The sequence below is a fragment of the Prionailurus bengalensis genome, chromosome C2, assembly GCF_016509475.1.
Source record: "Prionailurus bengalensis isolate Pbe53 chromosome C2, Fcat_Pben_1.1_paternal_pri, whole genome shotgun sequence".
NCBI lineage: Eukaryota > Metazoa > Chordata > Mammalia > Carnivora > Felidae > Prionailurus > Prionailurus bengalensis.
Window position 1 is genome coordinate 69,649,675 of NC_057350.1, and position 15,970 is coordinate 69,665,644.

The 15,970-nt window shown below is 44.5% G+C and overlaps 1 protein-coding gene across 5 annotated transcripts in view; it reads right to left on the minus strand.

Moving 5' to 3' along the window:
• Window positions 1-15,970, minus strand: part of MYLK (myosin light chain kinase) — a 212,911-nt gene that overhangs the window by 124,017 nt on the left and 72,924 nt on the right. For all 5 annotated transcript variants that reach the window (XM_043594342.1, XM_043594343.1, XM_043594341.1 and 2 more), the window contains exons 3-4: window positions 14,872-15,079; window positions 233-281 (exon numbers count right to left, since the gene is read on the minus strand). In XM_043594342.1, the coding sequence (XP_043450277.1) occupies window positions 233-281; window positions 14,872-15,079 (257 nt within the window). The remainder of the gene's footprint in view (window positions 1-232; window positions 282-14,871; window positions 15,080-15,970) is intronic.

Genomic DNA, 15,970 nt, shown 5'->3' on the forward strand with positions numbered 1-15,970 from the left:
AGTGATCTCTGCAGACTATGGCCACTTCTTCCTCAGCATTTAGCAGTTGAACCAGTCAAAGGGGCTATCCACAGGCATTGTGTGCGGGCCACCTCACATTCCTGTAGGCTCCTGTATTAAGTTATTATAGCCCAGGATGTCTAAGAATACTCACACCCTAGACCTGGTTCTGCCAGGTCAGCAGGAAAAGCCAATCTGGCCCTTCCCTTGGTTTGAATATTCCACAACTTACCCCAAGGTTTTGGAAACAACAGGCTGACTGTGCTTCTTCACAAAGGTCCCTGCAAGTAGAAAACAAAGAGAGAGAGGCTTGAAGAGTCGGGTCTGAGCCACCAACTCAGAGCAATGAAAGTCAGAAGAGTCAACAACAGGGGTGGGGATGGGATACTGACAGAAACAGTTCACCCCGACTGGGCCTGTCCTGGGCCAGGCACTATGGTGGGCACTTGACATAACATCATTTAAGGAGGCTGGTACTACATTATCCTTCTATGTTTTAAACAGACGAGAAAAAAGAGATTTAGAAAACTTAAGTTGCTCGCCCAAGTCACAGAGCCAGTAATAGTGCAGAAATGCATCCAGGTGTGCCTGTTGTAGAACACTCAACCATTCTGCTGAACTATCCCATGCCACTGGACCTTCTACTTAGGGGATTATCTGTGGCGATCCAGGGCCTCTCCAGAAGATGGGCCTGTTGAAGAGAAGGAGATGCACACGCATCTCTCACACTAGATCTATTCACATTTGATACAATCAACATTGCCACCAGCACCTCACCAGAATCTGCATCAGCAGCACCATGGATACTACAGGTCCTGGGTAAGGTGGACAGGAAGCAGTTAAATAGCAAACCCAGTCAGGCAGCTGCTACTGGGGTGGGACAACTCCTAATGTGACCAGGAAGTGACCTTAAAGTGGTGGGGTGTTTTTCAGGAATATGGAGGTTTGGGAAAGGAGGACATTTCCAAGATGGTGATCAGCCTGGAAGTTGTTCTCTTTTTGCCACAACCGGGGAATGTTTATAAAACCCTGCCCAAGGCACACATAGAAGGTGTGGAAGTCATTCCCTGAATATCAGCAGGCAGCTGCAGTGGGAAATCTGCAGGGTGTTTACTGGAAAAGGGGTAAACTTCCTTAAATTCTAGCACCGATCACATCTGTAGGAAGGCACAGGAACACGGGAATGGAGACTGCATATTTCCCTTGGCCGTATCAGGTTTACGGATGAATGAACCTTCGTGGAAAAGGATTAACAGCTAACACCAGCATCACATGTAAGTTATGGTTCCAGTGGATTGTCAATTATTGTACATGTATTTCTGTTTAACAAAACTATTCAGTGAATTGTGTATAGTTTTCATTCCATAATGTGGGTTTGGTTCTTGCCATTCAATAGTCTATTCAAGGTTAAAAGAACTTCTAAGCAGATAAAAGGAGAAACTTGTTCTGGGAGGACCCAACTGACAATTGCAATCAAGATGCTGGGGCCCCTCAGACACCTGTGGAGGAAGGGCAAACCATTCAGTCCTTTTTGAAAGTATTGGAGCGAATAAGAATCATAAGCTCTAAAGAGACTCTGGTCTTAGACCAGCACCTTCCTTCCTGTGCCTCCAAATCAAAGGAAATGATGCTAAAAGTAGAAAAGAAAGTTTACAAAGCTTTTCATTTCAGTCTTCTTGGTAACAGTAAAAATTAGAAACTATAAATGTCACACAGTAGGAAGATAATAAGTGGTTAAGTAAAGCGTACAACTGAACATCTTATTCTGCCATAAAATTATGTTTAAGAATATATGAAACATGCAGAAATACATTGCAGTATTTTATCATTTGCTCTTCAGCATACTTCACTTGGGTGGGCTGTGATCCTCTGTACTCTAATGAACTCATCCTGACTACTGTCTTGCCAGACGCAATGGATAATTCTGTCCCCCATCACTCAGGTGCTCAACAGCATTTGACATGGGGCTATTCCACTCCCAAGTACATGCTCCTCCAGACCCTCTGGCTTTTGCCAGGTGCCTACTCTTCGTCAACCACCTTCTCTGTTCCACCTTTGCACGTGGGAGGGCCCGCATGGCTGAGTGGGTCCTAGTTCTGCACTGCTGATTCTCTCTCCCTACCCCTCCCCCACCACAGGAAGTTTTCGATATCATTTATAAGCTGATGACTCCCAAACCATATCCCCACCAGAACTTCTTCTTTTTTAATTTTTTTAATGTTTATTTATTTTTGAGACAGTGAGAGACGGAGTATGAGTGGAGGAAGGAAAGAGAGAGGGAGACACAGAGTCCGAAGCAGGCTCCAGGCTCTGAGCTGTCAGCACAGAGCCCCATGTGGGGTTCGAACCCATAGACTGTGAGGTCATGACCTGAGCCAAAGTCAGACACTTAACCAACTGAGCGACCCAGGCGCCCCTCCCCACCAGAACTTCTTATTCATTCATCAGAAGTATCCAGAACAGTGCCCAAATCCTTGTAGGATTCAAATTCTTGTAAAATAAATGAACTTTATGGAAAAAGAGAGAGAGAGCATCCTACAATATTAAGAACTCAATGTGATCTTAACTAGGAAAAAATAAAGTATCCAAGCACAGGAAAACAACCAGAAGAAAATACATCAAAATATTATTAATAGTAATTATTTTTGGGTGGGAGGACTATGAGTAATTTATTCAGCTATATTTTTTGAAACCTATAAATATAATGGTAAAGAAAAAACAAAATGTAATCTAGTTACCAAAAATAAGGGGGCGAAAAAAAGAAGGGGCAGATGAAGAAAGAAAGCCAAAAAAGGAAAAAGATTCTGCTACCCCAACAGAAGACTAGTATCGGCTAACACCATGGTATTAGCCACATCCCCAATTGCTGAGACGCCCTCTGAAAAATATCTATGTACCATTCACTGCCTCATCATGCTACTGTATCACTCATTTCATCTCGGAGCAAAGATTTGATAAAAATTAGACTGATTATCTGATGAATGGATATGCAAAATGTGGTCTATTCCTATAATGGAATATTATTCAGCCATACAGAGGAATACAGTACTGGTACATGTTACTACACGGATGAACTCCGAGGAAATTCGCCAAGTGAAAAAAGCCAGACTCAAAAAAATATATGTGATTCCATTTATATGAAATGTTCAGAAGAGGCAAATGGATGGGGACAATGCACATTAATGGCTCTCCAGGGCCTGGGGGAGGCAGATGGGAGTAACTGCTCAGTGGGGATGCCGGGGGGGGGTCTCTGTTCAGGATGATGAATAGTTTTAAAACTAGATGGTGGTGGGGTGCCTGGGTGGCTCAGTTGGTTGAGTGTCGGACTTCGGCTCAGGTCATGATCTCACAGTTCATGAGTTCCAGCCCCGTGTCGTGCTCTGAGCTGCAGCTCAAAGCCTGGAGCCTGCTTTGGAATCTGTCTCTCTCTCTCTCTCTGCTCCTCCCCTGCTCTCTCTCTCTCTCTCTCTCTCTCAAGAATAAACATTAAAAAAAATTAAAACTAGATGGTGGTGATAGTAGCACAATATGGTGAATGTACTTACTGCCACTGAATTGTACACTTTAAACTGGTCAAAATGGTAAATTGATGTGTATTTTAACCACAATAAAAAATAGACTAAGCATTTTTAAGACTCTCGGGAGCTAAACATCTTAATCCAAAGGCTAAAATTCCTGTATTACTTTTAAAAAAAATAGAGCAAAAATATGGCACTGCCTAAAAGAACAGCAAAAGAATGCTGTCTGGAGGAACTTTTATATCAGGGTGAGAGCAGTTTATGGTATGATCCAAAGGTAACACACCAAGCAGGCAGCTAGAAATGGAACGGAGTGCTTATTTTAATGTGAGTTAACACTGGAGAGTGGACATCAAAACCAAAAGAGAATGTGGGCTAAAATAACCAACAAGGTCTATTTATAGGCAAAAATTTGAAGTTGCAAGTTGTCAGATAAGGCAAAATTAATTTTTTGAAAGTATGAAAATCTGGCAGAACAGTAAGGCTAGGGAAGAAAATAAGTGGAAAGGGGATTAGGATGGAAATGCCAAAAATAGAAGAGTAGGTTAAGAGAACTGGTGAAGACAGGATCGAGTTAGTGAGGGGGGAAGAAAAGGCCAAGGCACTGAAAATATTGAACGAGCTCTCTTAGATTTTTCAAGGACGAGTAAAAGAGAACGCTGGCAGGTTTTAGGAGTGAAAAGTTCAACAGTGGAGGGAACGAGGGTTTTTTTTGTTAAAGGACACATAAAGACCGGGTTGAGACAGAGAATGCTGCCGACAAGGGGAGTAATGTGATCAAGATGGCAAGGAGAAGTGATGCTTCCAAAATATGTGATGATTTAACTATCACCCAGACAGGGACTCTCTGCACTGGAAGTGACATAAGTAATAATTCTGCCAGGACAACAAAAGTAAACCAGGATTGTTCTAGGCAAACCAGGGAGATGCCCTACTTTGCAGGCAACCTCAGAGTGGATTTTAAGGACTGCTTAAAACAGTGTTGTTGTTATTTTGAAGTTATTTATTTATTCATTTACAGACAAGGGGAGGGGCAGAGAGAGAGGGAGAGAGAGAATCCCAGGCAGGCTCCACGCTGTCAGTGCAAAGCCCGACACTGGGCTCATCTCACAAACCATGAGATCATGACCTGAGCCAAAATCAAGAGTCAGATGCTGAACTGACTCGGCCACCCAAGTGCCCTCAAACAGTGGTTTTTATCAGAAAAAAATGCCCATTTTTTATAACAGATATTTAGTAATGCCCCCTGTGCCATCCTGAATCAAAGTTTACTGCTAACTCCCATATTTCATCTCAAGAAGAAAATAAATATAAAGCCCCAACTAAAATATTAAGGGAAAATAAATTATAATGATACCGATTTCAATATGTAAATGTCCAACCATGACTATTTCAGTATGTAAATGCTCAGGTGCACTAGAAGACACGATGAGGTCAGATGCTCACACCGACTCATGGGCATATTTGGATTTAAAAGCAAATGATGTAGAAAAGCACTGTACGAGCAGTCCAGGAAAATGAAAGGACACAGGTAAACAGGTGGACAACTGAAAAATAAAAGAGTTGAAGAAAGAATTATTTCTCAATAAAGAGAGAAAAAAATAAAAATAAAAATGCTAATATAGCCTAAAGAAAGGTAGTGTTAGGATAAATGGCAGAACAGACATGTTATATACAAAAAAAAAAAAAAAAAAAGCATGAAATGACCTTAAAGGAAGATAACAAAGCAAGACAGGTTACAGAGCACTGGGGTAGAGAAAATGAAAAACACAAGACTGTGTATGTGTGTGCGTGCATGTGCTTGTGTGTATGGTGTCACTAACTCTCTCCCCTTTCCTCCCGTCCTATCTTCGGAATCCCAATCTGTGCCTAAATGTGACTCGTTCCTCCAGGACTCGCCCAAGTCTGTCCTCCAAGAAGACATCGCAGACTATTTCAGCCTCCAGGGGTCTCATTCTCCTCTGAGTTTACAAAGCCCATGTGCCGATTATTGGGCAAATAAACCCGTGCTGCCTTGGCTGGAGTTCTGCTTTGACTTAGCTTTTAATGAGCCTAGGTCCTATCTGACCAACCAGCTTCCTGCAGAAAGGGTCCAACAAAGTACTCTGTCTCCCACATGGCACCGCACAAAGTCAGCACCTCATAAATACACCCACATGTTGAATCATAACTGCAATATAATAATGAAATGTGAGGTCAAGAAAGTCAGTCTCTTGAGAGCAATACCGAACTCTCTTGCTGCCCTGAGAGCCCAGCACAAAGTCAGCACATTCAATACAGTCTGATGAGAGCCGTGGATTGCTGGCTAAGGGCTGGGGACAGGTCGGAGATGGGGAGGAGTGAGACCCGTGAAAGGGGGCAATGTCAGCAGGGACAAAGCCGGGCCAGTCAGGGGCACTAGCAATACTGTGGAGGGGGAAAGAGGGGAAAGGAGAGGGGAGGGTGAAAATAAAGGAGGAAAAGGAGTCAAGGTGAAGGGGGTTTGGGAGTCACCCTTCAGGAGCAGAAAGGAGACCGAATGATTTGCATGTGGCTCCTCCACATAGCAAGTAAGTGAGGCTTCTGCCAAGGCCGTCTTTACACACAACTGTTTCACTACCAAGAGATCTGTGGGGCAGAAAGAACAATGTTCATTTCTAACACATTTTTATTGTTAACTTTGATGAGACAGAAACAGACAAAAACTCAGAGCTTTTAAAATCCTGGCTGAAATTAAAAAAAAAAATTTAATGTTTATTTATTTTTGAGAGAGAGAGAGAGACAGAATGTGAATGGGGGAGGGGCAGAGAGAGAGGGAAACACAGAATCTGAAACAGGCTCCAGGCTCTGAGCTGTCAGCACACAGTCTGATGTGGGGCTCGAACTTGGGAATGGCACGATCATGACCTGAGCCAAAGTCGGAGGCTTAACCGACTGAGCCACCCAAGTGCTGCTGATTTTTTTTTAATGTTTTTTATTAATTTTTGACAGACAGAAAGAGACAGAGCAAACAGGGGAAGAGAAGAGAGAGAGGGAGACACAGAATCCCAAGCAGGCTCCAGGCTCTGAGCTGTCAGCACAGAGCCCGACACAGGGTTTCAATTCATGAACTGTGAGATCATGATCTAAACCAAAGTTGAACGCTTAACCGACTGAGCCACCCAGGTGCCCCTAGATAGGGCATATGCTCCTACAAAAAAGGAAGGGGCATCAGGGAGTGTTATAAACTGAGTTTATACAGAATGTCAATGGGAAATATGATTACAGATCTTTAGGTAGGTGGGAGATGTAGATATAAAAAAAATAGTACAAAAGAAATAAGAGCACACACAGGCAAACACACACACAAGGAGAGGCACAACAGGCATTCTTGAGGAATACAATGATTTAAGACTCAGCCGCTGTAAACAGACATGGGCTCAAAATCCATTATGTCATCAATCTAATCCAATGTGAAAATAAAGGGGATCTGAGAAATCTGTCCCTACAAAAGGGTAGTGGCAAAAAAATGTGGCACAGGAGCATTTCCTACAAATTCAAAATCCCCCAGGAAAGCAGGTGTCAGTGGTGCCAATATAGCTGGAGTAGCAGTCACGAGGGCCACTCTTCTCCCTTAGGTCCCATGACATGGGGTCACTGTCCCCTCTGCTGCCAAACTCCCAGCAGCTTGCCGCCTGACCCTATCTCTCCCACACTGTCAGGGGGCCTTGGCTTGCGGGACAGGGGTTTCATGGGGGTATAGAGAGTGGAGGCTGCAGCGCCGGGGAGGCCGGGGCAAGTGGGAAGTGTGCTTGGGTAGGAGGTGAGCAGGAGGCCGACCTTCTGGAAGAGGAAAGCCGGGCAGACCACAGGAGCACAAGCCTTGTTTGGAAGAGGGGCAACTAAAAGGCAAAGCAAACCCCTACAGCCCTTAGCACCCACTGAGCCAGCCAGTGGTGTGGATTAGGGAGGAACTGAGGAAAATCCGTATCTTTCTGGAATAAAGGAACAAGTGCTAAACAAGCAAAGTGGAGGTGAGGGGCAGAGGGGAGCGGCTTTCTATCATTTCATTGGCCGGCGTGCCATTAAAAGATCCAGCACACTGATCTCTCCAGTTTGGATCTGGAAAATGCTTTCTATGGGGAAATGGAAACAACTGTTTTCTCAATTTCCAGAAAATCGATGCTTAAAGACAGGAAACCAATGGCATCCTGCACCCCACCCCACCCCACCCCCCCCCCACACACACCCTTCAGTGAGATATTTTGCCCAAATCAAATCGTGTTATTTTCTTCCTTGATACCCTCCAGTGGCTTTCCGTCACCAGGGTCTAAGTCCTGCCTGCCACTCCAGACGTATCCTCTCTCTGCTGACCCCACTAACTGTCTCGCTATTTCCCACTCTAAAACATGTCTGCAAATACTCCCACAACTTTTTGGTGCTTTATTTCTGGTCTCAGGACCAGATTTGGATCACACAGAGGCCAAGCCAGAGGGATGGAGAGTCCACGTCAGGAAGAAGCCCTCAAGTAACGACAGACGGGGAAATGAGAATACACACTTGAGCTCCCGCACCCTTCGGTTAGCTCTGAGTTCCCAGGCCACTCTTCTCCCTTAAATCCCAGGACATGAGGTCACTCTTTGTCCTGCCGTCACATTCCAGGCAGCCCGCTACCTGGCCCTCTTTCTCACACATGGTCAGGGAGCTCTTAATTCTACTGCCAAAGTTATATTTGTTACTTAGTTATAGTCTCTCTTTCCCAATAACTCCAAGGAGGCAGCTACTCTGTCTGAACTGCTTTGCTCAGTCTCCAGTGCCTAACACAGACAGGACCAGAGTGGTGCACAGGGCAGTGGAAGGAGGCAGAGGAGGAGGAATCTGCACGAAGGATGGGGTACCTAACAGAGAGAGAAGAAAGAGTGATGGCCAAGGCTGGGTCCAAAAAAGAGGGGGGAAGCTAGGTTTTTGACCCTCCTATTTATTTCAAAGAAAACTCCCCAGGAGGAGGGAGCTCCTAGCCAAATCTATTCCCCAGTGAACACGTATTCATTATTTTAAAATTTACTTTAAAAAAATTGTTCCTCGCATTTTTTAAAAATTATTGTAGAGAGAGAGCAGGTGCACATGGGAGAGGGGCAGAGGGAGAGAGAGAATCCTAGACAGGCTCAATGCTTAGCAAGGAGCTCCGTGGCGCTCGATCCCATGATCCTGGGATCACGACCTGAGCCGAAATCAAGAGTCGAATGCCTAGCTAGCTGACTGAGCCACCCAGGCGCCCCCAAAACTGTTCACTGCATTCTAATGCAGAGTGGTCAATGGACTGGAATGTATGTTTCAGAGACGAAAGTAAACTTTATCTACGTCCTCTGAAACTACTGCTCTTGCTACTCCTCTTCTCCTAAAATAACCCTTTATTTCTCAACATTACCTTTATAGCTTTCTCACTGCCCATTGCACCGGACACGTCAATCGTGGCTAGGATAACCATGTAATTTATTATCTACACTGGGACTCTTTTGAAAGTCAAAGAAGGCTCCATTTGTAATCACACTGGCAGAGTATAAGCCACACCCTAGTGACACCTGCCATGACCACAGGCCTGCAAAAGTGACAACCACCTGCAGCCATGTTCTATACCCATTACCTGCCCATTACCTGTAACCAGTGCAGGTTGGAACATGGTGGCACCTGTCCCAAGGATGACCAATCCCGATCTTGCCAGAAACATGGAGGAAAGATGGTTTGAGAGTTAGCTCTGGTTATATTATACCTGGTCTCTGCATGTCTTTTCTTGGCTTTGTGGCTGCTTTCTCACAACCTATGTGCACATGTTCCCATTCTGCCTTTCCAGACCATATCATATACCACTGCTAACTCTCATAGAAGCTTTGCGTTACTTAGCTGATATTCCTAATGAACAGCTTAAAAAAGAGAAATATGTTAATCAGATTCCATGAAATAATTCAGGAATATTCTAATAAAGTATTTAGTAGATGTGATGGTTAATTTTGTTTGTCAATTTACTGAGACAAAGGTTGCCTAGATATTTGGTCAAACACTATTCTGGATGTTTGTGTGAGGGTGTTTTTGGATGAGATCAACATTGAAATCAGTAGCCTGAGTAAAACAGTTGCCATCTCCAATGTGGGTGGGCCTCATCTAATCAGTTGAAGATCTGAATAGAATGAAAAGGCTGACCCTCCCTCAAATAAGGAGGCATTCCTCCTGCCTGACTACCTTTGACCTGGGACATGGGTTCTTCCTCTGTTGTTGACTCCATCTGAAATATCAACTCTTCTGGGTTTTGAGCCTGCCGGCCTTTGCACTGAAATGACACCATCAACTCCCCTGGGTCTCAGGCCTTTGGACTTGGATTGGAACTACAGGGTTGGCTCCCCTGGGTCTTCAGCTTACTGACTGCACATCTTGGGACTTGTCAGCCTCCACAATCACGTGAGCCAATTTCTTGTAATGAATCTCTTTCCACATATATATGTACAATCTATTTGTCTCTCTGGAGTACCCTAACCATAGGTATAAGCACCAGCCCACTGGTTCTCAAAGTATTGGTCCCAGTATGCAGCAGTATCAGCAGCATCAGCATCACCAAGAAAACTGTTATAAGTGAAAATTCTTGAGCCCATCCCAACCTCCTAAATCAGAAACTCTGGGGCAAGGCCTAGCATTTTGTGGTTTCAGAAATATCCTTCAGGTGATTCTGATACATGCTCACATTTGAGAATTACTGTATTAGGCTAAAGATATCACATCGGTAATTGAATCCTTCTTTGCTACTCAAAGTGTGATCCACGGACCAGCAGCATGGGCATCCTCTGGGACTGGTTACAACGGCAGACACTCAGGCTCCCACTCCAGACCCATGGAATCAGAACCTGCATTTTTAACAAGTTTCCTAGGGGGATTCGTGTGTCCCTGAGTTTGCACCAAACAATCCTGTAAGGTGAGTATAGGCCATCCTGAGGCCTGGATCTCCTCTGGGCCTGCCAGTTTGGCTTACCCTGGGCTCCTGAGCTCAAGTCTTAAAATGAACCCTTTATTACTTGAAATGAGCTAAGTGAATCCTTGGTCCCTGCAACACAAAACTCAGACCACCAAGTATGGGGCACCTCTGTCATTTCAGCACAACCCTTCACTCCACCCCAAGTTCTAGACTCACTCTGTGGATATCATTGCCCAGGACTACTCACCACCTTATTCATATAAGGTGGGTTTTCTTTCCCTTTTTTTTTTTTTTTTCCTGCTAAGCCTTGTTTATCCCTATTTAAATGGGAGCTTCTGGAGCTGTGCTGTCCAACGATAGGCATTAGCCATATGTGGCTATTGAGCTCTTGAAATACAATTAATCTGAATCAAGATGTGCTGTAAGTGTAAAATATACCCCAAAGGCTGAAGACTGTAAAATATCTCATTAATAATTTTATACTAATTATATGCTGAAATGTTAGTATCTTGGATATATTGGGTTAAGGAAAATATTTTATGAAAATTGTCTTCACCTCTTTTTTTATTTATTTATTTTTATTTTTTCAATATATGAAGTTTATTGTCAAATTGGTTTCCATACAACACCCAGTGCTCATCCCAAAAGGTGCCCTCCTCAATACCCATCACGCACCCTCCCCGCCCTCCCACCCCCCATCAACCCTCAGTTTGTTCTCAGTTTTTAAGAGTCTCTTATGCTTTGGTTCTCTTCCACTCTAACCTCTTTTTTTTTTTTTTTCCTTCTCCTCCTCCATGGGTTTCTGTTAAGTTTCTCAGGATCCACATAAGAGTGAAACCATATGGTATCTATCTTTCTCTGTATGGCTTATTTCACCTAGCATCACACTCTCCAGTTCCATCCACGTTGCTACAAAAGGCCATATTTCATTTTTTCTCATTGCCACGTAATATTCCATTGTGTATATAAACCACAATTTCTTTATCCATTCATCAGTTGATGGACATTTAGGCTCTTTCCATAATTTGGCTATTGTTGAGAGTGCTGCTATAAACATTGGGGTACAAGTGCCCCTATGCATCAGTACTCCTGTATCCCTTGGGTAAATTCCTAGCAGTGCTATTGCTGGGTCATAGGGTAGGTCTATTTTTAATTTTTTGAGGAACCTCCACACTGTTTTCCAGAGCGGCTGCACCAATTTGCATTCCCACCAACAGTGCAAGAGGGTTCCCGTTTCTCCGCATCCTCGCCAGCATCTATAGTCTCCTGATTTGTTCATTTTGGCCACTCTGACTGGCGTGAGTTCACCTCTTTTTTTTAACGTGGCTACTTAAGATTCTATACATGGCTTAGAAAACTTAAGATTCCATACATGGCTCGCATTATATTTCTATGGACAGCTGTGCTGGAGAACAGGCCTGTGGCCCCGCGACTAGAAGGAAAGCTCCCAGAGGGCAGGAGCTGTCTCTCTTCTTTGCTCTGTGGCAAGTCCCTGTGACCAACCCCCTGGAGGTGGGTGCGTGTCAGGACTGGCTGCGGAGAGCCTTTCCAGGGCTCACACTGGGGCTGCATTCCACTACATAAGGTCATTGTATGAATGGTCCTATCGTTAAGGAGTCTGTGCTCATAGAGGATGTTGTATGTTTCCTGGCCTGGTGACCAAACAGGCAACCAGACGAGAGAGCATATTCATCTATTCTCCATGCAAGTATTTCTCTCTGGAAGTAGTGCTCGGGATGTTGATACTGGGTTCAAATATCACAAGGCTACATTTACCCAGTACCTACTATTTTCCAATGCTGCACTGATCCTTACACAGCTCTGTGGGGTAGCTGTTAATTCCAGTGTACAGAAAAGGAAATAAGGCTCCAAAAGGAGAAATTCCCCATAGTTAGAAATGAGTGGAACTAAATTCCAAGACCATTTAACAAAGCTGCCTTCTGAGTCTGACCACTAGGGGGTCAAGAGTCTTCACATATGAATTGTACTCTTAATTCCAGGACCTCTGATCTTTCCAAGTAAGAAGCCTAGCACAGAGCTGGTGAGAAGGCAGGTGGCTGCTAGATCCCCTTTGTAAGAATTCCCATTCCCACCAGGCCCATGATCTATAGGGTGGTCCTAAGCCACAGCTGAAATGGCCCTTTGATGCAGAAGCAGAACGCATACACGGCCATTCACATTTAAAGACGCTGCAGCTTTTAGGTCATTCTCTATCTCCTAGGATTAGAACCTAAAACGTCTCAAGTGGTCTGAGCCTAAGTCTTCCCAAATTAAAACCAAATGGGAGGGGACAGGATTGAGAGCCTTAGTCTTCTCTCCTTCCTCTGTAGCTCTCCTGTCTTGTTTCCTTTCTGTTGCCCACATCTCAATTATGCAGGAAAAAATTTTAGTAGATTATCAGCTCTAACTTCCTCAAAAGTGGGAGTTGAAAAAAAAGGTTTCATATTACTTGGGTTTTAGGTACCTCCTCTGCGTGCCTAACCAACTCCATTCCTTTAAAATGGATCACAGAAAACAAAGGCTAGCCCAGGATATAGAGATCACTGAATTTAAACCCTTTATTCTGTAGGAACAGAGGTCCAGAGGTTTAAAGTCACACATATGACTGGTGAAAGCTGGGACCAGAACCTTGGATCTCTGACTCATAATTCCCCATTTCCCCGGCAATAAACAGAAAGTCAGAAAAGGAGTATTATAGACTGAACTTTTGTGTCTACCCAAATTCATATGTTGAAGTCCTACCCCTCGGTGTGACTGTATTTGGAGAAAGGGCCACAGAGGTGATAAAGGTTCAATGAGGTCATAAGGGTGGGGCCCTAATCCAGTAGAGCTGTTGCCCTTATAAGAAGAGGAAGAGACACTGGTGCTCTCTCTCTGCCATATGAGGACACAATGGCCATCTGCAAGCTAGGAAGAGAGCTCTCATCAGAAACCAAACACACCCTCCAGAACTGTGAGAAAATACATTTATATTATTTAAGCCAGACAGTCTGTGGTATTTTGTTATGGCAGCTTGAGTTGACTAATACAAGGGGGGAAAGTAATTTTTATTTATGGATATTGAAAAAGTGCATAATGTAGGGGAAAGCACAACACAAGAACTGTCCAAGATGAGGGCCACTCAGAGACTCTGATCAGGTGCCACTTTCCATTTGGAATGCTCCAGCCCACAGGCACTTGAAGGTCATTAAAAGGAATGAGTCACTCAGTTAAATAATTTGGGGAAAGCATCCAAACTATGCACATTCTGTTCTGTGAAACAGCCTGTCTTTCAATGATGTAGGGAAGCAGGGAAAACATTGGCCCGGGTGCACCTCACCCCCTCTGGAACCTTCCCTGGCTACTTTAGTCCTCTCATACAGTGTCCCTCAAAACCAGGTGGGGAAGACTGTCTCCTGAGAGAGGAGAAAGTGAGTCTGACCTTCTGGTTTATAAGCCCCTGGAAAGGCTTATAAGCTGAGATCAAGGGAGCCTCGTCATAACTCTGAGGGTCTGACAAACCCCCATGTCCTTTCAGACATCAGGCCTTTAAGCAGCAGCCAATGGCCTGAACTGGAAATGTTCTCCTCAGTGGAAGGGCTTCAGCACATGGGGGATACACTAGCAGCAAAAGAAGCAGTTTTACTTATGGTCAATGTTTTTCCTGGAAGTTTTACAGTTAATAAAGTTGATAGAATTTTTTAAGTACAGAGGGGAAAAGGAAGGCAAAATAATTAGTGTTAACACATTGGTATGTTTATCTCTTATATATTTTTCTGAGTTTTACAAAATTTTTATAAATGAGCAAGTATTACTTTATAATGATGATAAGAAACACTGCTCATTCATTCTCCAAATATTTCAGTACCTATCCTATGCCAGGAAGTTTTCTAGATGCTAGAGATACAGCAAAAACAATATAAAGTCCTTCTCTTCCTAGCATTTCTAGTTAGAGGTTCAGGGGGAGTGGGAAGACGGAGAGTTCTGGGGTTAGGGTGGTCAGAAAGGGTCCTCTAAGGAGGGGACCTGGAAACAGAGACCTGAAGGAGGACAGGGAATGGCAGGAGAAGGCCCTGAGGCTTGCTGAAGGAAGGGCGGTGGGGAGCAGGGAGGTGACAGCTTGACCACAGTGGAGGGAGCCTGGTCAGGAGTGGTTGATGAGTCTGGAGAGCCAGGTGGGGCCAGTCTGGTCTCAGTCACAGTGTGAGGGGAAGCCATAGGAAGGCTAGAGCAGGAAAGTGAGGTGATGTGAGGTTGACCATGTCTCCTGGGATGCCTCCCTTGTTCTCAGGAACCACATCTCCCCCATTAGACTAAAAGGTCCTGAGTTCAGAGCTCAGCACGCTTTCCCTTGTGGGTTTCTCTTCTGCCCGAGAGGGGCAGAAACAGGAGCTGCAGGCCTTGGGGAGACTGACAGCTCATCTCCCACCACGATTCTTGCTTCCTGAAACTCACCTTCTACAGTCAACTCCACTGTCACCTGGCGGGCACCACTATCATTGGTGGCTTCACAGGTATACTTTCCCTTGTCGTCCTCACGGACAGCATGAATCACAAGGCTGAAAGTCCCCCGGATACCGCAATCTAGCAGGAAGCGGCCCCCACCGGTGATGGGTTGCCCATTTCGGTGCCACGTCACCTGGGGCTCTGGGTAACCCCGGACCTTCAAGGAAAAGAAGAAAGGGTGAGAGCTTATACTTAAGGAGTGCTTCTTATGTGCCTGGTGTTGTTCTGGGTGCTTTTGCACGTATTAACCACTTAATCCTCATAACATCCCTTGGAGCAGATACTACTTTCATGGCATGAAGAAACTGAGGCACGGAGAGTCTTTCGGTAGATTTTCCGAGGCCTCAAAGGTAGAAAGGGGCAGAGTCAGGCATCCTGGCTCCAGAGCCCACTATGCAAGTGACTCAAGCCTGGCTACATATTAGAATCACCAGGGGAAGCTTTAAAAAAATACTAGTGCCCAGCTCCTACCTTGGATAGATTAAATCAAAATTTCAGGGGGTGGGGACTAAGCCTGGGCATTCTGGACCAGGGCTTCCCATTTGGATATTCAAATAAATCACTTGTTAAAATGCAGATTCTGCTTCTCTAGGTCTGGGGTGGAGCCAGAGATTCTTCAGTTCAGACAAGGTCTCAGATGGTGCTGATGCTTCTGGTCTCCAGAACTCACCCTGAGTGGCAAGGTTCTAGACTGGAGTCACCCGGGATGGTAGCCATGGTAGCCACACATGGCAACGGAGCACTCCAAACAGGGCTAGTCCTAACTGAGCTACACCATAAGTGTGAATTACACTCCAGTTTTGAAGACTTAGTGCGAACAAAAGAATGGAAAATTATCTTGATCATTTAAAAATGTTGATTACACATAGAAAATATAGTATTTTTGACATGTTAAGTAAAATATATTGTTAAAATGAATGTTACTTGCTTCTTTTCACTTTCTTAATGCGGTACTAGAAAAGTTACAACAACACATGTGTTTCTGCTTGATGTGTTCATGGAGCTGTGCAGCTCTAGACGGCTGTCTCTAATAACAGCCGCCAACATC